The sequence below is a fragment of the Anser anser genome (assembly GCF_964211835.1).
Source record: "Anser anser genome assembly, chromosome: 2".
In the NCBI taxonomy this organism is placed as follows: Eukaryota; Metazoa; Chordata; class Aves; order Anseriformes; family Anatidae; genus Anser; species Anser anser.
The window spans coordinates 126,486,058-126,510,708 of record NC_139721.1 but is presented as its reverse complement, the minus strand read 5'-3'; the positions used below and the strand labels follow the sequence as shown (position 1 = coordinate 126,510,708).

The 24,651-nt window shown below is 38.9% G+C and overlaps 1 protein-coding gene across 10 annotated transcripts in view; it reads left to right on the top strand.

Moving 5' to 3' along the window:
- The window catches only part of CREB5 (cAMP responsive element binding protein 5), a 259,614-nt gene that overhangs the window by 44,152 nt on the left and 190,811 nt on the right, over positions 1 to 24,651 (top strand). For all 10 annotated transcript variants that reach the window (XR_014580464.1, XM_083825947.1, XM_083825942.1 and 7 more), the window contains 2 exons: positions 1,415 to 1,508; positions 10,439 to 10,560. Coding sequence is in view for 9 of the 10 variants with exons in the window: in XM_083825947.1 (XP_083682073.1) it covers positions 1,415 to 1,508; positions 10,439 to 10,560 (216 nt within the window). In the remaining variant the exon portion in view is untranslated. The remainder of the gene's footprint in view (positions 1 to 1,414; positions 1,509 to 10,438; positions 10,561 to 24,651) is intronic.

Sequence of the window (24,651 nt, the reverse complement as noted above, 5' to 3'; positions counted from 1 at the left end):
AGGCCCTCTTTAAGCCTGGCTGATTTCACCCTGAAGACAAAGTATGGCGTTTCATGAAGGAAAATCCATTTCCATGAGAAGAAACATGTTTTCTGTCTCACAATCCCATTGAGCGAGGTCTTTCACAAATTCCATTTGTTCTTAACTTAAATTTCTAGTGCTGCATTTCTTCCAGATGAGTAAGCAATGAACCAGGATTTGACAGTGAGGAAAAGTTCTTGGGGATACATTTATTTATTTATTTATTTATTTCCAGAAAACTCATTCCCATTATTTATGCTGCTTTGTCTATGGGCTTAGAGAAAGTCTTAGAAGGTGTAACCTACTGCAGCTATTTATACCATAGCCACAATCAAAGTCACTTAGCCAAGAATATGCTGTGTTGAAAGCCTTATGTCGCTTTAACTCTGTCATTGCCAGTTTTTGACAGTTTTGTCCTATTGTACCTGTTGCTTAAAAAAATGATTTTAATATTTATTTTTCCCCAAGCCATGGTAAACATCTCTTGGCCTTTGCTAGTCCTGAAATAACCCTGTTAAAACTACTACAGTAGTTTGTAACAAAGGTCTGTATATGCGCCTTCTGGTGAAGAAAACAATTTCGCTCTTAGAGCACAGGTATTCAAATGTTTCAGAGTTTTTTCAAGCCTGTCTCTTCTTTGTCTTGTTTTAAAGAAGCTATTTGTTGTAAAATTATGTTATCAGATTGTAAAAAACAAAAACAAACAAAAACTTTTAGCACACCTGTTAGTTTCCTCCAAAGCAGGACTCCATCTTCTGTGCTTGACAAAGGGAAGGAAGTTAATTTAGTATTGTAAAAGATTGTAAACAGTTGTTAGCTACTGAGCACCATTGCACTGGCAGTTTTAATCAAGTGAACATACCAGTTTTCCACAAATAAAGATGAATTTTTCGTGAATACTTTTGGGTAGGCGAAGGCTGGCTTCTTTGATTATTTTTATTGTTGTTCAGCAGATAGAGGTTGCAGAAATACTCAAAAGCAGAAAAATCCAGTGAAGTGATTTAAGATATGCTGTATTACTTTGCATTTGCCGTGGGCTAAGAGTATACACAATAGCAGTTATCACAGTTCCTCAGACACGTGGTGACCTGTGAGCTGGTGGTAATGAAGAATGTGTCCGTGACCCTTAGAAACCAAAACTTGGTCTTGCAACTTTTTAAAGCAAATACATGATCCCTTTCTGCAGCAAATACATTTCTAAGTACAGATATTTGTTACTCATATTCACTTGCTGTTCCTGTGCCATTTGGACACATTTCTGGCAGGATACATTTCTTTCTCTCTCTCTCTCATTTTTGAAATTCTGTCTAATGCCAAAAGTTTATTAGAGAATTAAATTCTTTTTTTTTCTTTTTTTTTTTTCCCTTCCTCTCTCTCTGTGTTTGCCTGACAGCGTTTTCCAACAGAGGATCATCTGATGATTCACAGGCACAAACATGAAATGACTTTGAAGTTTCCTTCAATAAAAACAGATAATATGTTATCAGGTAAGAAGACACAAATTCAAGAGTCAAGATAACTATTCAGATGATGTTGAAAGCATGACTCCTACTGGAAAGCTACTGGCAAAATACCTCCAAGATTGGTTTCAAAAAAACCCAGCTCCACTTAAATAACAAGTAGAGGTGGAATAAGCTAGAATGTATACCTTTGGACAAAAAGACAGCTGCCATTCTTATGCCTTCCCACAGGTTTGGCATGAGAGGGAAGGAAATTTTTGAACCTCAGCCATGCTGGCAGCTCTATCACTGACTCCCTTGTCAACATGCAAGTGAAATACAGGCACTTAAGCGCATGTCACCTGGGAGCCCAGCAGTGAGCGTGTTAATGAAGTGCCTTTGTACCATTCTTGTTAAGACTCACTATTTTAAGTTTGACAGGCTCACTTCAGCAGCTGTAACAGGCCACCTTTATGTGAGCCACCTTCGTAAAGGCCTGGCCACTCTAAATAGCTGTAAATCCTCCAGTTGAAGAAAGGTAAACCTTTACCAGTGGGTAATATCCAGTACTCTTTCTCCCTAGAATTAACCATTTCTCTCCACACTCCCCTCTGCATCTCCGCTCCCCGTGCTCCGAAATCACACGCAGAAGATATTGGATACAGAACTATCCTTATGTGCAATTGCAGCCTTTAGTTTATGTGGTTTTCTCATACTCTTGTTGGAGTAACAACACATTGGTGGCTTGCTGGCATTCAGCAACTGCTGGGTAAGGTCAAACTAACCCTAATCTTACCATTTCTCTCCTCTCCTATTCAGCAAAAATTCTTCCACCTCTGGCCATTTTAGGTGCACACATATCATGGTTAAGAGGTTCTCCAACAGGCTAACACTTATGTATTAACCACTTCCATTTTTATGGAAAACACAGTTCAGTAGCAATTCCTTGCAAATATTTGATTTGGCTTTTGTTCTGTTGGTCTTTTCTTTTGGGACTTTATGTACCAGTGAAAAATCAGGCAGACCTCATCCCAAATAGAATTTCTTCTCTTATTACTCTTGCAGGTGCCATAGTGGACTAAGATTAGTAAGAACCAATATGTAGTACATTGAAGAGTAGGGCTTTTAAAGTGTGTGTGTGCTGGCTATGCCCACAGAATCCTGTGTTTGCAAGCACAAATGAAAAAGTGCTGCTCTTGCACTTGGCAGTTACCTCTGGCAGTGAAACTGCTTGAAGACATCTGTGCTGTGAACATGTTCACCCTGCAAAAGTGCTCAGTTTTGTTAGAACTTTCTGTTTGGCAAGAGTTTGGCTCTAGGGCAGTTTCTAAGGAGTATATTTGATCATCAAGGGTCCCCTGAGTAGATTAGCTCCATTTATGTTTGGTAATTTCGATGATACAGCTGTCCCATTCCTTCTGATGGATTGCTTTTTGAGGCAAAAAGGACGGGCTTCCACCACTGCCGCTGGTAGTAGGGCCCCTAGACCTGCAGATAGCCAGCTAAGTATGTAGAAGGGCAGATTTTTGTGTCCAATAGGGTTACAAATTGTTTCTGATGGATGTATTATTTGCACTTTGTGTATGAATACCCTCCGTAATAATGAGAGTGAAAAGCTGTACATGTTCTCAAAGACTATGGCAAGCATGTCTGAGCAAAATGGCCTGGCAACCTCGTGCTGTAGTGCATGTTGTTTGTTTTTATGTTCATTTGGTGGATGTGTTTGTCATTTTGCAGTCCTTAGTTTGGAAGCATCATAGATCTTCCCCTCACTGAAGGGAGACACTGAAAAATTGTTGTTTCATTACCCAGCTAAACCCTGGGGAAATCTAAATACCTTAAAGTTTAAGATGCTTTATTCTTAGATTTTGTAATGAAAAAATAATGATATATGGGAAAAAGAGACAGACTTTTTTTCTTAGACATTTGTCTTCATGTCTTCCTTCTTGTTTTTTTTTTTTTTTTTTTTTCATTTTTGCTCATTTGATTTTTTTTTAATTATTTCTGTCATCAGTAGTTTCAAAGAATTGCAGCAGCAATTGCCCTATAATAAGCCAGGTGCAATGTTACTGAGTGGTGTTGTTTTTCTTTTTTTTTTTTTAAGCTGTCAAGAAGTCAGTCTCTCTGTTTTTTTCCAGTATGTTGTGTACTATCTTTTAATGTGTCGTTTTGTGTTTGAATCCACTTGTTATTCCAAAAAGAAAGTGAAAAACTTGTAAGTAGTGTGTGCAAAATAATGGGCCATATGTTTTCAGGTAGCCATTAGTATTATCTTCTATGTTTTAAGACATAACTAAGCCCCAGTCTGGGGTCAATATAACATCAGTAATATTTAGTATGCGCTAAGCACATCTTATATGAATGATTATTGGAGGTAGACTCTAAAATTGATGGGGTTTGGGTCTTGTACCAATATAACATCTTAGAAACTGACCAAAATACGATTCAGGAAGTAGGAACATGTTTTTCATGTGAAATCTGTGATGAGATCTGAAATATCAATTTGCCAGTGGGAGGTAAAATTATGTGCTATATATAAAGGTATATGTTGTTATGTAGCTGGGTTCACTATTTAATAAACAAGGTTCTATGACCCAGCTGAAATTATTGGTGTTATGCTGATTAATATGGTAAGTCTGGCCAAGAGCTTTCCTTGTTATCACCTAGCTCCACTATATTTACTTCAATTTTTTGATGCTGACTGAAGAAAGAGTTCTATTGTATCTGGCAAATCTTGAACTAATTCAGAAGCTTCAGGTACATTCACTATACAGGTTTATGTTCTCTGATGAAAGTCCACAAGAGTCATTTCATTAAAATGTAAGTGTGTGTCTTGTTGAATAAATTGATGTTCATTTAAAAAGACAGAAAAAGGTTAGTAATATTATTTGTTCCTTTTTGTGTGTGTATTTAATTTTTGTTTTAAGGCCTTGTTGTGAGTATGGGGAGAGAGTCATTGACAATTTCCATTTCCAGCTTTTTTAGCCAAAGGAGAGCCATTCAAGTTAACACAGAATAGCTTGTGAAACTTTTGTGAGTTAGTCATCCTTGTAGGAAACTTTATAGTTATGTTGACTGAAATAAATGTCATTTCTGCTGTTGTAATGTTCTAACTGAACATTACATTGCTTTGAAACTCAGTAGTTTGTTAAGCACGTCAAAGCTTTTTGTTGTTGTTTTCACAACACTGAAATATTAAAGTCTGTGGGACAGATTGTTCCCTCCAGGTAAGTACTAAAAGCTGTATGGAACTGAACTTTGGGAGGGGGGGACACCGAGATTCCTTACATATTAGATTGAGAAGGGAAGGAGTGAAACCTTACCATCTTTGAGGGGGGGAAAAAAAGTGCCCTTCCAAAACTGCTGAAAGCAGATCAAGAGGAGACTAGGATTATTTGTATGGAACCCTTGTTTCTTCCTCATTATACTTACTGAAATCCTATCCTCTAATTTATTTTATTTTATTTTAATTTATTTATTTATTTATTTTTGTTGCAAAACCCACTGTAGAGACAGAAAGTCTTCAGATGTAAAAGAGTATCTGCAAATGTGCAAATGCATTACTTTTCCAGGTACCACCTGTGTCAGTGAGGTGACTTATGTCATCCTTGGTTGACTCATTTTCTTTCTTGTTGTGACTTGTACAGGGAGGTTTATCTAGACAAAAATTTTGTAGAGTTCAAAATGATTGGATATAAGGAAAATAGTTTTTGATTTCTTTTTCCCTTTTGTGTCTTTTGCTTTACCAAATAATGAAGTGTCAATTGCACTCTTTTCTTCTAAAATTTGAGCGAGTAATTTCCGAGCAACCAAAAGAGATTGAAGATGTGTTGCACCCAGTATGTATACCCTCAGAGAAAGCCCAATCAGTAGTTCAGGCAGTGAGTCTTTTGGAAGTAAAGCTCTTGGGAGCACACAGTTGTGAGCCCCTTTGTGAGAGCAGTTCCGCTAGGTGCACCTGGGTGCAATTCTTTCTTCTCTACTCTTCTGTCACCTACCTGAGGTCTCATTACCTTGAGCTTCTTGGTACGCTTGGGTGGTATCCTGCTGAATCAATGAAGAAACTTTCTTGACTTTCTCAAGACATTCCTCTTCTCTTGTGGCTGTTTGATGGGCAGCCCTTCAAATTTCAGTCCTAGTCCTGTTACTCTGACTTTGTTATCATTGCCGGAAAGTATAACATGGGTAAGTATATAACTTCAACAGAGCCCACAGCTGAACAAGCCAAATGGCTGTTATTACTGCACGTCAGACTAAACATTTTAAAGATGAAGAATCAAGTTACGCTTTGGAGCTGTGCTGTTAGATAGCTTTTATTAAGGATGAATAATATTTGCAGTAGTTTAATGGTCAATACAAACTCTAAGAATATGGAAGTGTTTTTTTTTTTTGTTCTTTTTTTTCTTAACTGGTATCATCTTTTAAAGTTTTCATTCATGCTTTGAGGGATGAAATTTTGGGATCTGAGGTAGTTTTACAGAATGGATTGAGGATGATTCATATAAACTCTCTATACAACAAGCTAATGTTGCACTTGATGGTATTGTACTTAGTAAGGCTGTTGGTTTGAAAGCAGTATATTGAGACTTAGTGTCCTTTCAGAGGCTATTTCTGTAATTAAAAAAAGATAAGAAAAAAGAAACGAACAGCCAAGCATAGTGAATATCTAACGGAATCTTTTTCTTTATTGAGGACTTCAAATTTCCCATAGCCTTACAGCACATTTTCAATATGTCTGGAGAAGCAAGATGCATCACTTCAGATGCTGAGGACAGATTTTCAAAATAGTCGCCAGCCAAAATATATTCTGTGTATCAGGTTCCACTCAAAATCTGATTGCTGACTTTCCTCCTTTAATATACGATAGGTTGAGTTGGGATCTGCACAAGATTATACCTTCTGATCTTGCTCTGGGGCTTTTATGTTGTCCATTTACATTTTTGAGGTTTATTTGAACTTAATGTTTCTTGCAGCCTTTCTGGCTATGACTATGTAATTAGAGAGTCAGATTATTCATCTAAGTAACAGGCTGAACAAAATACTTACTGCCCAGTCTGAAACTTGGTGGGTTCTGCGTTCAACCTAATGGTAAAGGTCAGATAGAAATAACTTCTTAATTGTCAGATGGAACAGGTTAGCTAGAGGGAGATGCCTGAAAGCACAGGAAACAAGTGCTGGTGGCAGCTTGAGATGGAAAGATCTTTATTTGTTGAACAATAGGACTGGATTGGGATGGCTGGCCAACATAACAAACAGCCAGATACCTACAGTTAACTCAAACTGAGCCAAGTCCCAGACTGCCCAGTTCAAAATGCAGCTTGGGTCACTGAAGTCCTGGGCTGCATGGTTAACAGTGTGCATGCAGGACAGTTTCCTACAGTAACTCATGTCCTCAGCAGGAATGCTGAGAGTGGTGCTAACTCTGTCTGAGTTTTGGTCCAGATGGGTCTGGCACATCCACTTGCTGAAGTACAACAAACCAGAGCCCTGTTCTCAGTGAGCCTGCAATAGTTGTGGGCGCTAGTGATAGCAACAAAAGGTTTGTTTGTACCAAACAGGGAACAGTGAGGTCAGGCACAAGCTGTTGGAACTATTAATGCATTTTTAAGTGCTGAGAATTAGGAATATTTTGTTAATTCTAGGAGACCTGAATGTGTAACTTATGCTAGGGTCTCATTTGTGATATTGTTCCCAATTAAAACATAAGAGCTTGCCTAATTTAGGTTAAAAAATAACTGTGATGTTGAGAGTAATCTCTTCTAAAAAATTTCCCTCCTTCTGAAGGAGAACTTGTTTTCTAGGGGCAAAATAGTTGCCTCAGGAGCAAAGAAAGTCCACTGGGTTTGGTAACCCTGAAGTCCTGGAATAAGTGGATGCAGTGTAATTACTATACTATGTATAAAGTCTCAACATTTTAAAGTTGGGATCTTTATCAGTTCTGCTCTCATATAAACACAGAGGTTTCATGGACTTCTGGTTTCTATGAATGTTGAAGGATGAAGTATTGCAAGGCAGAAAGAGCTCTTGGTTTACATCTGGCTGAGCTGGCTTCCAGAAGGTCTGTGGATGCATTTCAGGGTGTTTTTTTTTTTTTTTTCTTCTCTGCCTTGACTGGGAGGAGAGGAGGGAAGGGGGGACTGTCTGTTGTAATACAATCTTGTTCTGAATTCTTGCTGGTCAGATTCTTGGATCATAGAAACTACACCAACTGTATGGGGAGATTGATGTAGTCATTTATGATCACTGTGTTGATATGTAGGTAATGTAAATAGTGTCATTAATCTACCAGCTTTGATACCTCTAGATAACAAAGCAGTTAACTGGAAAGACTGTCCATGGCTCAGTGTGTTTCAATGTATGTAACACAATGCATTTCATTATTTCAGTCTGCTTATGGCACAGAAGATACACTTTTGGTACACCTAGAAAAAGCAGTACGAAGCCTTTGTACATTTCCTCTGAATTGTTTGTTTTCACTGTTAAAGTGGATTTATTTCACTGAGATTTTTTTTCTGTCTTACATTCATGGAATAGATGCTGAGCAAATAAGGAGCAATCATACTGACTTCAGTTATACCTATCTTATAATTGCTTTATTACCCATCAAGTTGCCTCTGACCTGATGTAGTCTGTTGTTGTAATGCCTGATTTCTTGATGGGCTGTGTACCTTAATGAGAAATAACACAAATAACAAGACTTCATCTATGTTAGTGTATTCTTGTCCACCCTGTCCCCTACCTCCCCCCATGCCCCTCTGAAGAAAATTTAGGATTTTTGGTTTTGGTTAAAGTGGTGCTATCTGCTTGCTTATTATGAAAACCTAATTTCTCATCTTGGTCAAGAAAATGATACCTTTCTTATTTGATATGGATATACTACATCTAAAAATAAGGTGTTTCGTGTATTTGCCTCACATTCAAATACTAACATACCCTTTATGCCATACTTGGCAAGGATTAGCTTTCTGTTTTTCTACAAAGCCATTGTGGTGTTTGCTAAAGTAATATTTAATCCTTTTTGGAAATAAAATCCTTTGCTCCTGCTTTTTAGTGCACTGAATTTCCAGTGCAAATTCCAGTCCATGGTCCAAAGACAACTCTGGTGAAAATCTACTGAGTTCAGTGAGGTTACCCTAGAGATCAGTTTGGCAGCCCTTGTTTAGGGTATGGACCTGTGAAGTGCTGAGTGCCCTCGGTCCCCATCAACGTCAGCACATCGTTGACTTGGCTCCTTATGCTGAGTTTTTGTGAGAGTCTTGGAAAGTCTTGTATTTCTGACTCTGGTAATACAGTAGTCAGCTGTGAAAACTAATAGATAAATATGTGTGCATTCCCAAACACTCGAGATTTGTTTCCTTTACGCTCACAAGTATAATGCTCAAGCCAAAAGAAATAAACCAGAACTTTAACATTAAGGACTTGCTTTTAATGTTACATCAATATGGTGGAACATAAATGCAAACCAGTGTATTATCCCTTAGATTACTTAAGAAGGTCAAACCTGTAGGATCATGCCTTCTACAGGTGGAAGTTAGCTCCACTTTGGTTTTGTAAGGGAGGAGACTGATCCCTCCCCCTCGGTTTACAAGTGGAAACTGCATTTTCTCTTGTGTACATTCCTTTTGTGCTGCCTTTTGTTTATTGTTTGCTTTGTGTTTCTATCCTGATCATGTAATGCTCATTGTGTCCCCCCTGTACTGGAACTTGACCAAGCTTAGCTAGGTGCAAAAAACTACTTTTTTTTTTTTTTTTCTTCCAGACCTCACTGAAGTGTGAAGCTTTCTTCTGAGGTCAGAATTGGCCAAGTGTGGGCAACTGGGATTAGTGTGACAGAGTTTTCATTCTTTAAAGAATTAATTTCAAACAATAGGATAGTTGTCAATGACTATGCAGAAAACGATTTTTGAAGACAGTCCAATTTTTCCATAAAATCAGGTATTACAAAGCATATTGAACTACAATAAGAAACTAACATAGAAGAGGAGGTTTTGTTAATATAGGTTTGTTAATATGGTTCTGTACTGTAATTTTGGGGGAGATGAGGAAGCTGAAGTGGAGTAGTGAAGATCTTGTCTCAGAATGAATACAGTTGCCACAGAGCTGGTCTTTGAAGAGTTGCTGGCTCCCAAGTTTAGGCTTGATTTTTCATTTCCTGGAGAAAGACTAGCTGAGGTCACCACTGGAGCAACAGTTCACAGGGCAGTTATGCTCATCTGTCTTGCAGGTTTCTGAAAAGAAGGCCGAAAACCTTGTACCTTGAGTCCCTCCAGCTTGTGACATAAAAGAGAATCTTATCCTTCCCTAAAATTTTTGAGAGATTAATTCCTAGAGATAATTCCTAGAGATGAAGGCATGCATTAAAAAACATTTTACTCCAGATCTTGTAGTTTATATATATTATCAACACTTTTAGGTATAAAAACATACCTGGATGCTTCTTTGTGGTCAAGTTTTAGATTTTCATTCCTTCAAAAATTATATTAGAAGCAGAATTTCATCATACCATGGCTAACTCCCCATGTGTTGCAGAGTATGTGCATGTTGGAGGTGGTTTCAAGCACTGAAGACATTAATTAGTGCACTTCTGCTACGGTTACCTGCATGCTGTGGTGGAAACGTGCATTATCATGCAGACTGTGTGTTGTTTTGCATGTGCCTGTTCCTGGAGGTTTATGCATAGTTAAATGACCATTTGCACATGTTAAGGATATACACTTGTGTTACATGCTCTGTGAAAATCTGGCCTGTTTTCTTTCTGGTTGAACGATGACTGCTGCCTGTTTTCAGACACTGCTGGCAAGCGTTGTCTGTCTGCAGTTCATAGTCAAACTTCAGTGCTGTGTGGTTTGTTTTTAATGATGATGTGGTAGGAGTGGGATGGCATGAAGAGGTTAGCTAGAGTCTCTCTTCTTCTGGCAGACGGTTTCTCTTTCTTTTAAATGTTAAATATCAGTGATCATTTCTTTTCATATTCTCAGATCAAACTCCTACACCAACGCGCTTTCTGAAGAACTGTGAGGAAGTGGGCCTCTTCAATGATATCGATTGCTCCTTAGAGCACGAGTTTAGGAAGGCACAAGAAGAAGAGAACAACAAAAGGGTGAGTGTTAGCAGACTGAACCCTTTCCTCCCCTTAAAGACACTCTGAAAGCAGATTGAGCTCTATTACCTGGTAGTAACCCTTCGGTTAGAAACTAGGTGGCACTCTAAGTTGTGACATGCTTTCAAACTATTGAAACAGTTGACAAAAGAAACCCCAAACCACCACCACCACCACCAAAAAAAAAAAAAAAAACCAAACAGCATTAAACTTCTAAAAGTGTGTAACTGTGTTTGCCAGGGTTTGATTCCAAGTCTCTGCTTTTAAGTAAACTATAATAAAAACCACACACCTCTTGAGGGAGAGGCTTGGGAAAATTATATCACCTTTGAAGTGAGGATTGCAAACTTGCTGAAATACAGTACAGGGAAATGTGGATTATGAGGAGGCATTTACTCCAAAAAGTTGTTTTGCTCTTACCTCTGCAACACAGTGGATCCCTGGATTTATTTGTCATTTTTACCAGCTTTATCATGTGTCTTTATTTGTCACCAAGGATTTGTGTTGAAGGGACAAACTTTAACTTGCAATTCGTAGTAGATAATGTATTCAGTTTCCAATTAGTATTACATTACTCTCAGTATCTCTATGTTTAGGTTGAATTATATAGGCCACTTTGTATGGGGTTAAGTAAGCTCACATGGCCAAAGACTGTTACACTGTTTTGAGGGATCCTAATGAGCTGTTAAAACTTTCAGAGAATTGTGAAATAGCTTAATGCACCATAGATGTCAGTGAGAGGTAATGTGTGAAACTTCAGCTTTTCAAGTAAGCATCCAAAGTTCTGGCTGCTTCTGAGAACTAAAACACGTACGTCACGGGGGGCTTCCTAAAGGAGAATATTGCTTCCTTCTTCCTCCTTGCCACCCCTGAATAACCTGAAAAATGCCTCCCCTTCGCAGTGTTCCCTTTTGTGCCTCTGTTTTCCTCTTTCCCATTTCTGCAGCTCTTGGGAAATCTTATGTGATATGTCCCCTGCCACAGGAGTTCTCCAAGTATTGGACATTGTCTTATTTGGATTAGTTCTCACAGTAAGCTCTATTTGTCTATCTTGAACATTAACCAGTACCATAGGCTAAAAGTAAGAAAAGAAGGCCACAAAGCAGCTATGGTGCTAAAGCCAGAGGGCACTTCTTAGCTTGCCTCAGCATTGTTTTGCCTTTCAAAGTGCCTGTGCTTCCAATTGCAAGTGCTTCCCATGTAGGTGCTGTTTCTTATGGCTGCTGTATTGTGTCTTTTGCTTTGTTTGTTAATGACTGCTGTCCAATTAAAAACTCATACACGTGAGATGTGTGAGTGTGGCTGCTGCGGCTGGTGAAATCTGGAGATAGCAGCATTTTGGGATCTTGGAGGTACTCTGATGTCTACAAAGTGAAGGCACTAGAGGGCTTTTTGGAAAAAAGTGGTAAGGCTGATTGCTGAAATGCAGAAAGGGAGAGGCAGCATGTAGAAAAAAATATGAGAAGGGTGTCTAGGAATGGTTTATTTGGGTCTTATAAAGAGGGAGATTGGGACAGATACTGAAGAAGAGGAGAGAGACTGTGACATAGCATTCTGAGCAAGGAAAAAGAGAGTCCAAATATGACAGTCCATGTTTTGGTCAAGGGTGTGGAATCCAAGACCAACCTTTACAGCTTTACATGCAAGATGGATGTTGGGAAACAGTGATGTAATGAGATAAATGTATCTAATTTTAGATTTAATTTTTTAATACTTTTGCTTCTTGTGTGCTGCCAGGGTGAGAACTGGCCAAAATTAAGGAGAACATTTCTGTATTTTCCCATGTCTTCAGTATTGATAATTTGCAAAGAGGACTCCTAAGTGGTTCTTTCTGCTTTGCTTTCAGGAGTAGGAGATGAGCAGAAATCTACTGATGTGTACTTCTGTGCAACTAGCCATAAATTACAAGGTTTGATGTTGCAGAGTCCATTTCAGTTCACAAGGGGGTAGTTGCACAATCTGATTAAAGCCTAGTCAAGGGCATCAAGTTACCTGATAATACCAGGTGTTGAGTGGCCTCTGGATGTCTTATTCTGCCCTCCTTCTACTAACCCCTGCAGCTGCCATTAGTGATCTCCAGGAAGCATGATGGGAAGAGGGAGAAATTATATACATATAAAGTCACACTGGCTAGTTAACCTGTAGCGTTTGTTCTGTGTTTTCAATTAGTCTGCTGTATGTTCATTCATACATTACTGACTAAAAGATAGGAATCTGAAGCAGGCCCCAGAAGGGCTTTACACAAACGCAAGAAACAAAGGCCACAACAGAAGGGGACTCCTCTGTAACTAGTGCTAACAAAATACTTCTAACAGCCTGTACCTGGAATAAGTGCAAAGTAGCATTCTTGTAACAGATCTACCAGCACTGAGAGACCAATACTAGCAGCATGAAAGTCTTAGTCATGTCTCAGAAGAATCTTCCAAAAATATTTTTGGTCAGGTTAATTTATTTGGAGTCTGAAAGAAAGCTTTGTTTATTTTAGTATATCACTGTGGCTTAGCACACAGCTTGACACTGAAATCTTATAATAGAAAAACACTTTTTTTCCCCCTCTTTGAGAGTCGTCACTTGAAAACTCAAAGAATACAGTCCAATTAGCTTTTCTTTCCCTCTTCTTTCCCTCTTTCCCTCCTGGGAAGGGGGAACCCACAGGTAATCCATGAGAATTTGTTGTGATTAAGCTGGTTATGCAGACTGGTGACATTTCAAATTAGGTGTGACTTGCTGAGTGCATAGTTCTAGGAACACTGTATGTACCCTTTTTGGAAAGGTAGTATTGAGGGGAAAGCACTTACATTACTATCCTAGCTGTTTAACCTGGAACAAATCACTATCATTCTGTCATGGTTGCTCATGTGTAAAGTAGGAGTAGTGTCTCTTTCTGCTTCCCATACTTGATATATCTTATCTATGAAGATTATAAGTTCATCCATCAAAGACCATGTCTTGAATTATACTTGGGTTAGCCTTTTTCTTGGGGACTGAACAGACTCAAGTAATAGTGGTGATGAGGATCTCCAGGCCCTGAACTGAAATGAGAAAAGGAAAGTTATAAATGGAAATGAGATTGTCAGTTTGTTTTGGCTCCTCCATTGTCTATACCAGCAAATATTAGCAAGAAGTCTCTTCTCAAGAAAGGCCCACTCCCTCAAGGCAAAGGATGCTGTAGATCAGAAATAAGCATATTGGTAATCATATGAGAGAGGCTTTTTGCATCCTCTTGATGGCACTCTTCCTGACACAAGCATAATCTCAAATTCACCACCAAAATTAATATAGATAAAAGCATACCTATACTGTCTTTCCACATTCAAAGTGTAAATATTAAAGCTCTCAAGAGCTTGAGGCAGGCAGAAGTTGACAGCTCTGCCTCAGACAAAATTTGCAGCCCAAGTCAGCAAGGCAGCAAATGCTAGCACCTTAGCCTGCTAGCTGCAGGTTTTAAGTTTGCGCTGCTCTGAGCATTAAGTACCCAAAGCTCTTGTGATGCATTTTACTTGCAAACACATGACCTTTGCTGCTACTGGATAGGCCCTCCTGTCACATCTTGTTTTTAGCGTTAAGGTTGGGTCTGGTGGAGTATTGTCAAGGATGGGAAGAGTCAGGATTCATTTGTGAACTAATTGGACCTGATTCATCAAAATGCCTCTTGTCTGACCTCCCTGCATGAAATGAGAATGTAAATGCACTCAGCACACCACGTAGAATACTACATACAGTAACACTTAGAAGTAGTGAGTTGAATGTTTTCAATATGAAGTCATTTTTAAAATCACATTCTGCTCATGCTAGAATTTGGATGCATCATTTCCTCAGGCTTATCCTGCCATTTTGAAATCTTCTAATCAGCACTCAATGTTGCAAGATAATAAGTAAACCATGCAAATGAGGCAGGGAAACAACTAGAGCTTGCTTATAATGTAGGTAGTTCAATGTCAGTACAGGAAGCTCGTAGCCAGCAAGTCCTCAACACGGCTTAATATTCCAGTTCTAATAGACTGTCTCACTGTAGGCACCTTACTGCTAGAAAAGTATCAGCAAAATGAAATAGTCCAGTGAATAAAAAAAGACAAATATGATGGTTGCATAGGTTCACATGATTAATGTGCAGCACAGAGCCATGTTTCAAGATTTATTTTTTTTTTCTGTCTATTTTTCTAGTAATGCAGGATAGGAGACCTGCAGATTGGTTTCCTTCTAAGCATGATCTTGTTGGGAGGTGGTGTCAATGCTGCAGTGTGCCAATGTAAAATGGTATAACTTTTGAGTGTGTGCCCTTCCTCTACAGCAATCCTGTTAGCTCTGTTCTTTCCTTATAAATACACTGAAACCCCAGTGGGCTGGTTGAGATGAAACAGAAGAATATTGTGCTGGTACTACACAATTCAGAGGCAAGTGCTCAGAAACAGCTGTATTTCACTCATGAAGTAATACAAACCAACAAACTCAAGTCTGCTCCCAGAGCACTTTTGATTCTCATTGACTGATATTTTGTACAGCATGTATTTATCTAAACACGTAAGAATGCCCACAGTTTTTTTTCAAGTCAAAGTTCCCTCTGATTTCTTATTTTGTTCTTGAGATTATGTGGTGGGTATGTTATAGCAGAAGAAAAATATGTCTAGATTTGATTTATGTTAATACAGTAGCTAAATGACAGGGTACTGTTGTTGTAATAGCTTCAACCTGTTACTTTATCAATCACTTAAACTGTTGTCAAGGTGATAGCTCAAAATTAGTATCATAGAATATCCAAGTTGGAAGGGACCTACAAGGATCATCAGGTCCAACTCTGGGACCTCAAAGGACCACCCAAAAAAATCAAACCGTGTATCTGAAAGCATTGTCCAAACGCTTCTTGAACTCTAGCAGGCTCAGTGCCATGACCACTGCCCTGGGGAGCCTGTCCCAGTGCCTGACCACCCTCTCGGTGAAGAACCTTTCCCTAACATCCAGTCTGAACCTGCCCTGACGCAGCTCCATGACTTTCCCTCGGGTCCTGTTGCTGTCCCCAGAGAGCAGAGATCAGCTCCTGCTCCTCTGCTCCCCTTGTGAGGAAGCTGAAGACCTCATTGAGGCCTCCCCTCAGCCTGCTCTTCTCCAGGCTGAACAATCCAAGTGACTTTAGCCAATACTCATACATCTTCTCTAGACCCTTAACCATCTTTGTTGCTCTCCTTTGGACACTGTTTAACAGCTTTATGTTTTTCTTATACTGTGGTGCTCCAAACTGCACATAGTACTCAAGGTGAGGCCACACTAGCATAGAGTGGGGCAATCACTCCCCTTGACCAGCCAGCAATTCTGTCATTCTTAATTCTCAAGTTCAAAGTCCAAAATATTATCCCAGATTGAAAGATTGAAATATGATAGTTCCCGTACTTTAAATATAACATTTGTTTGTCTGCAGATGTGACCATCTTCATATCATTTCTTCTGGGTGACACATTAAGGTACTGTACAGATACACTATCACTCTGTATCAGAAGCTTTCTTTTGGATTGTATTGAGTTTTCACGTGTGCTAATTTTGTCAGGTTAAATAGACTTACTGATCTGCTGGTTTATAAAATCCCTTTTTTTTTTTTTCTTAATTATTAACTTTTGCAACATTTCTGTGGAGAATGGGAATTCTTTCTCTTATTTTCTAAGGAAGAAGAGATTTCAGAGAATGTTGGTTTCCAGAGCTCCTTTGTAGTGGGACACCAAGCTCCTGAAGAAATTGCAGACATGGAGTGATATTGCCATGGAGATATTTCCCCTCCACGGTTCTGCCAAGCAAGCAGCTTTCTGTGTCTTTTGGATCTTAAATATCTTTAGCAGTGTGGCCCCAAAAGATTGATAGAGATCTTCAAAGGCATTTTGGTGTCTTGCTCTCACTGAAATAAAGCAGGAGTGAATCACTGAGCTACCATAAAGGATATGGACACAAGTGACGTGCTAAAAATTGCACAGGAAGTCTGTGGCAGAGCGTCGGATTGATTCCATATCTCCTTAGCCTCAGCACAGGGCATCGCACAAACCATGTGTGTTAAAGATTTATCAGCTGTTGTTCAGTGTTGCTAAAGACAGGAAGAATGCTCTCCTCCTCTCTCCAGATGGGTAGGCCTGCTGTATTTTAACTGCTTTTCTTAACTTGCGGAGCTCTCCTGGTAGACACGTGGTGATATGTTACATTTTACATGGGAATTCTGCAGTTGGCACTTTGGTTCATTGACTTTGAGAGTCTTGTTTTGAGCATATATCTGTAGTGGAGGCACTTATTCCAGGCACTTTGTTATCATGTTGAACTGCTACAGAAGGGACAGCTTCTGCATAACTGTGCAGAAAAAATCTGTCAAGAGTTCATAACATGACCTTGCAAAAAATATTCAGAGGAATGGGCTTTAACTTAGGCTTGTTGCTCAGAACATCTTATCTTCTGCTGGCAGGCAGGACTGTCTTACCTTCTTCTGTTGCAATGGGCTGTGCTTGAATGGATCTATTTATTTAGATTCTCATACTCTGAGGGAAGACCTGAATGCTTTTCCAGCAGTAAGTGACTATAGCATGCAGAAAGGCAATATTGGAGGGCATACGGTTTTGATTGAGCTAAACCTCCCTAACCATAATCCTTCCATGTTCTTCTGAATTCCAGCTGATGAATCATCTTGCACAGCTCAGTCAGGACAGTGCACTTTCCTTCTGCTTTATATTGTCTCTGTCCCAAAGAAGTTGAGTCATCCTCCTGTAATGTTTGGGTTTTTGTTGTGTTTTGTATATTTTGGCTATCCCCAAAAAAGGAAGTCTGCCTGATTTCATTCTGACATTTCCTTCACAACAACATTGCATAGTTGTTGTGCATTTTGCGTTGGTCTCCCTATGAGTGTTTTTAATGGCACAGCTTTCTTGTTACCTGCTCAGATTTCAGCAGCATGGACTGGATGGCACGCGATGAAGGGATAAACCTTCCTTGTAGAAGTGTTTTCAGTAAGTCTGTCTCTTAGGTAAAGCCCCTAAATCTTGGCAATCTCTCTAGAGTGTGCACTGTGCTATTAAACACAAACTCTGCTCCCCAGAGCTGAATTTTAAGTGGACTGCAGCATATATGGTTGGGTAGGTAATAAGATACTGCTGATATATTTCAGAGCAAGGTGCACTTTTACTTTATTTATGAAGATAGACATGCTGGTTGAGGGCTTAATCACAGCTGATAAATCATTTTAAGAAAGCCTATTAGAACCATATGCTTATTCTTTGTATTAATATGGTGTGTCTGTTTCTAGTCTAATAAGCCGGAGTCTCTTCCCCTTTCCCTTCCCCCTGCCTGGTGCATGAACTATTTATCTGTTTAACTGATATCACTTGCCTGGGGGCATTTCTCTCTTTAAGAGGTATCATTAATAAAACAGGTGAGCAGAGGAGAGAGGAATTCTCACTCTCCAGAGCAAGCAAAGCTGCACGATTTTGGTCATCTCTGTTTAGATGGAATTCCAGAGCAAAGGTCCAAAAGCTGAGAACCGGAAACCTATCAATTAAAGGCTGGAGAACCACGGTATGGCCTTCACTCAGCATAAGGTTGTCATTTTGGCCCAGGTGGTTACAATCCTGGAGCCTGAGAGCTGTGAGGGGGTGGGTACTCTGACATTTTGGTTGCCTCACCTTTCCCTCCCTCAGCAAGGGCTGCCGCAGGAACAGGTTCCATGGCCATCTAACGAGATCCACATTGGCGAAGTTATTCTGTGCCAAGTTCTATTTATCATTAATTGGTGGGTTCACTTGCAGATCTTTCCTATTATTTGCTGATTATACCCCTAAACATTTTATTATCTTGCCAAAATTCGGATGCTAATAATTTCTTGATTTATTGTCTGTTTATAACTGTCTACTATCTAAGTGAAGTGGACATAGAAGATTTTGAAACAGCAGCAAGTTCTTATGCTGACTGGGTTTCTTTCACATTTTGCACATGGCAGTCGTCTATTTATAAACCTCCGTAGGGACTCCTAAACCTTTACAGTTGGGTTCCTCCCACCACTTCAGCCCCTTTTCTCCCTTGCTCCCCCAAGGCAAGTCTTGTTTTTTTGGCATAAAGACAATGATCTTGATTGTTATATGGAGAAAATCCACATGCTATGAACTGTGGGTAAGGTTTTTTAATTTGTACCTCAAGCAAAATAAATGGGAAATTAGAGACATCCAGGAGAGTAAGGGTATTTTAACCATAAGAGATCTTGATCTGAGTTGCTAGTAGTCCACAGTGTTACAAAATGAGAAACTGAAAATTCGCTTTACACCAATTGTGAGCACACTGTAGCAGGACCATTTTCCAGTACTGTATGAAATTATTGTATTTCTAAAAGCCACTGAACCTGACTGTTAAATCTGAAGTACTTCAGAGTAACAAAAGGAATAGTGGAGAAGAGAAAAGTCAGAACAACCGAGCATGTGCCATAGTAGTTAACAAATGCTACAGTTGGATGTTATAACCTCATACATCTCTGGGGCAGTTCCATGGACTGTAATGGAAGTAAAATTTCTAGCCTATTGCAGCTAGGCAAAGATCTGAAGGAAAAAAGCCTTTCCTCAAAAGTGAGAAAAAAATCTGTGAAGAATCTGGCTACTAGTTGATGTCCTAATAATACATAAGGGACTTTTAAAAAGCATACTAGGGACCAAAAATGTACATTTACACTATTTCCTTATTCTGTTTTCTCTAAGATGTTTCTTTACAGAAGTTTCCAAGTCCTGTCTGATCAGATAAATATCAGTTTTCTTTCTTCCCTAATATGTGAGTAAATTGTTTGTGGCTTGGTTTGGTTCCTGGGAGGAGAACAGACATCGGTTTGCCATCTGAATGTACGTGTCAAAGTGCAGACCTGCCAGCGAGTCTGGGGCTGGGTGGGGAGAGACACAGGGAGAATGAACTCAGTGTTACAAACAGTCTCTTTTGAATTTCTACAACCTATTAGTCACAGCAAGCTGCCCTTATTGATTTTGGTAAGAGAGGTCACTTTTAATCCTCTAAAGTGGAGAGAGCTGCATGCACTCTCTATAGCATGACATTAAAATTGACACAGCTCTGCATCACTTCTATGAAAATGCCCTAAACCTAGATGGATTATGGCCTTGCCTTTCAATGTTTACGAGCTGCTAGGCAGAACATGCTAACCTAAAATTGGTATAAAATCTTCAAAATACTTGATAAGGAAAGCACAACTGAAAAAAAAAAAAAAAAAGCTGAGAAAATATGGGCAGCCTAAAAAGCTGCCCTGCAGAAATAAGCCATTTGTCCTAAGAAAGTTTAATTTATTTTTTAAAAAATACAGTGTACAGTATACAATATGATAAAAATATTTTATCATATAAAAGAATAAACAAAACTGATCTTATTCTATGATTATCAGGAAAACTTACTCTGGTTGATGGCCCTTGCTAGTTTTGTTTATGTTCTTTAACTAACTAAATCTTTGAATACAATCAGAGTAGTCCCACTCGAATCTTAAGTGTGCCTCAAAATAAACAGCAGAGGTGAACTCTCAGCAGTTTTCTTTCCGTCTTTGTTATTCCTGTCCTGACCCTTTTTTCCTGCCTAGTGATCATTTGTGACATACCGTTATTAAGAGAAATCTTCTTGAGGGAAAAATGTGCTCAGTGAGGACAGGAAAATTGTTGTGATCCCAGAGAAGTATTTTTTTTTTCCTTTGGAATTCTGGAAAAGGACCACTGTCCAAAATAATTTTATGCCAGATATTATTTGGAAATCTTTTTTTTTTTTTTTTTAAGTTTTCACTGATTCTTTGACTCTCAGTAAAGGTGTACAATGTAATGTTTAGGGAAACACATTGCCTGGTCATGTAAGCCTTGTATTCTCCCTTTTCATTAGATATGACTTTTTTTTTTCTTTAATCCATTTCACCGTAGCAGGGGAAACTTATGATTTTATTCATATTCTCCAACAGCTAACTGCAGTTGGTATTTTGTTCTGTGCCTCATTTTTCTAAAGGGAGCCATTACTGACACCAGCTGAAAAAAGCTGGAGTTCAGATAAAACTACTGAAATTACAATTACAAAACCAATCATATTCTGCATCTGTCTCTACCTCCCTCTCCCCCCAAAAAACCTATGAGGTGGGTTAAGGCTGATGAAAACAGCAAACTTGAGACCCTGTTCACCAATGAAGAAGAGAAAAGAAGCACAGGCTCAAGACTTCTTGCTTCTTATTAAAAGTTAGAAATTCCCTTTATAAACAAGAGATATCTATAAGAGGAACTGCAATAAAAAAAAAGGGGCAATGCCATCCTCTAAACCGTATAGACTGCGTGTAATGCGTGTGATGACTGAGGTGCTTGACTTCCATGCCACAGCACCTTTCACTAGGCTAACAGTATTCTACAGTTGTTAGCTAAGTAGGTCTCTCAGCTCCTTTTCAACAGAGATTAAAGTAAGTATGTGTGTGCCTATGTGTGCAGTGTGTCTTCCCCTCCTACATTAAGAGAGATTTGCTTTTTTCCTCCTCTTCTCTTTTTTGAGGGGGGGGTTTGGTATTTCCTCCCCGCTGTAGGTGCAGAAAGGGAACTGGCTTTTGGCTTCACCTCTCTCACTGAGAAGCGGCACAGCAGCAGCACCACTGGAAGAAAGGTGAAAACTGCTGATCTTGTGTGCTTTTGATCTGGCAGTTCTTTTTTTATTTTTGCCCCAGTCCTAATTTTTCTCTTCCTAGCAATGGAGAAATTAAAATAAAAAATGTTGCCATTTCCTCCTTCGTTGTGTTGAAAGAGTCTGATCGCGGGGTCCTCCCTAACGTCCTAACACTGTATGGAGTAGGGGAGGAACATTCACACTGAAGAAGAGGAAAAGCAATGCCAGTCAGATATGGAGAGAGCTGAGAGATGTTATGAGGCTGTACAGGGAAAAGAGAAAGATGAATGTATGAAAGAAGGAAGGAACAGCACTCACACTAGGCAGATGCTAAAAAGGCAGTTCTTAGTTTTCAGAGAAGTAGGGTATTAAAATAGTGCTGTGATTTGGATAAGCAGAGAGAGAGAAGAATGTGAAAAGTATAATTCTCCTCTTCCCCATCGAAATAATATATTTAGGGATGAATTTGGTGAAAGAAATTTTGTTTCATGGAAATTGAGTCCGTGTATCCTCTTAATGTTGAATTTAGATGTCAAGAGATGCAGCTGTACAAGAAGAGAGATGAAGATGCTCAATTGACGATGGGTATTAGAATATTTTTCTTCTGGAAAGGAGGAGGGGGTTGAGACTGAGCCTGGATGCTATTGTTTCTGCTTTCAGTCATCTTTATAAAATATTTTTATTTCCTCACAGTCTTGTTTTATGTCTGAAATCTTTGTCCCATGGGATGTATGTATCTATGTAAGGCCCATTTCTCTAATGAAAAGTAGTTACCATAGTTCTCTCCCATTTATATTATATTTTTGTTCCAATACTGCAAACTCATGCAAACGTGAATGCCAACATACACATTTCAGGACAACTAGGAAAACTATTAAGTTTGTTACACCTCCACACATAAGTTCTTATTTTGTGGATTATTGTTTGGCCTGAATCTTTTTCAGGTACACTTCTCCTACCCCAGTTTCTTTTCTTTGCTTCATCCATCTCAGCCAGTTAAATGTGTATATAAATGCTTTTCTGAAATGGGGCCAAAGACCACGTACTTCAATAGTTCTTAAGCATGTGTTTAACTTCAAGCATGTGTGTGGGGGCTTGTTGAATAGAGATAGTTTGCTGAACCAGGGCTTCCCAACATTAGGATTTCAATCCTCTGTTTTAATGTATCTTTATTATTGCCTCCCATGGACTATAAGTAGTTATTGTTACTTGAGTCCTGCAGGTGAAGAAAGTTGAAGTTTGGTTGACAACCATTTAAGGGTAAAAACAATCTTTTGCCTACCCTGCTATTACAACTATTTTTTTTTTACTTCCTCCTAATGACTAACTTGATTATGTTCCATGAATGGAAATAATGATTGGAATTTCAAGTTATGTTTAGAAACTTACTTATTTCTCTGGAGGAATAAAAATGACCTGCTACTTAAAAACAAACAAACAAATGAAAAACTGTAAGAATTTTTTGAGATTTCTGTATTTTCTAACAAAACTTGGTAACAAGGTGGTAGTATATATGCAACATTATTGACCAAATTAACGTGAAGCACATATCCAGTCTTCTGGATGCATAAATTTTTGTGACTTCTTGAGAAAGTACTTTGAAAGTACAGTAAAATGAAATTAAAATCCCAATGACTTTTTAATTCACTTGCATCCTTCTGTGTGCAGATGGGGTAGGCCAACTGCCCTGTGTTGTTTTGTTTTTTCTCCATCCAGGATCACAGGTAGCGTGGGGTGGAAAGTAGACTCCATGGAGCAGGTGAAGCCTCTGTTTGAAGATGCAGGGGAGGAGAGAAAGGCAGCGAGGGAAATGTTCCTTTCAAAATAATTATTAGTAAACTGTTAGTGATGAGGTAGTCAAATGGGCTTCCTGATGACAGTATGAGTCATCAAAAAAAAAAAAAAAAACCAACCCCCCCCCCACATTTTACTATTGTAGTTGAATCGCTTAGTAGTGTTTCACAACAAAGTGCACTTCCCTTGTTTTTATGTAAGGTGGTAAGACTTAAAAATATAATTGGGCTTTCTCTCTTTTCTTGCTGCTTTTCAATATTCACTTCCTTGCATTCCATCTTCAAAACAGCTAATCCGCATCCCCTTCTTCTTGAATAGCATTATCCTGACAACACAGCAGTGAAAAGAACCAAGACTGCAGGACTTCTAACAATGCTGGAGGGCCCCAGGAACAGGAATGCCCTGAAAAAAATGTGCTCCCATCCAGCTGCCCTTCATATTGTTGTCTCCCTATCCAATTTACTAGAGAATTTCCCACTGGCTCTTGGCTCATTCCCAAATGAGAATGTAATCTTTTAAAGATTACACTGCATAATGGAGGGACAAGGAGCTCTTTATTAACTGGGATGGGGAGTCACTTGTTATTAGGAAAGGGAGAGGGATGGACTGTAGCAGTGTTTTGTGAGCTCTGCTTTCTGCCCCTTCTTGTCTCCTCAGTGATAGGACGGCAGGTTGGGAGGGGGAAACCACTGCAGCTGCATTGTAAGGAAAAAATAATTGAATGTAGGTTATGATTATGGCAATTACTTTTATAATGTGAGGGATTATGCCATAACTATTATATTGCCAACAGGATTAAATTACTAACCAAATGCCACAACATTTTTTAATAATAAAAAAATCTTTGCTTGTTTTGAAGTTGACTTATTCAAAGACTATTAATACAGTGTGAAAGAACTGAGAAACTAAGGAACCTGAAATGCTGCCTGTATAGATATTGTTTGGCTCAAATTCTTGTCACTGTGACTTCAGTGAGCTGTGCCAGCTAGACACCCTCACCTCCCTTTCGCCATGTAAAGCCATGTGATACTCTGGCAATTTTCAATGCTCCCTCTCTCTCCTATCAAGCAGAGAAGCTTCCACTGCTTATAATTAATAAAGAGATAATCAAAAGTTATATATGCATTGGAAAATTTTTAAAACTTCACAAGGGCACCCCATTCTGCTCATTTAAAGCCACTGAAAAGATTGGAAAGATTCAGCAGCGAAGTATTTTCATACTGTGCTCTCCTTTTACTATGTACTATATACATATGTAAGATGAGGTAATGTTAAGTCACTTCTAATATGAGGTGAGTTTTGCTGAAGTTGGTGGAGTCTGCACAATATGATTTCTGCCTGTATCCATAGGAAGGTCATAGATGAGACTGTCCCATAGTACAGATATAGCCTCATATAGACTGTTCATGGTAGGAATATAAGCTAAGTTAATTATGCAGGAAGAGCAGTTTCCTTTTGTTCATCATCTGGAAAATGAGTAGAAAATTAAATTTTGGAGAGTTCAGAAATATATCACGTGTTGATCATTACCAGAAAATTAACTGGCTTCATGGAGGAACCGGCATTCTGATTCTGAAGAGAAATGCAGGTGAACAATATAATTCTATAATTCTTGTGATAATTTTTTATTAGTTTTTATACATTATGCACTGAATGGTATCTTTCATTGTATGT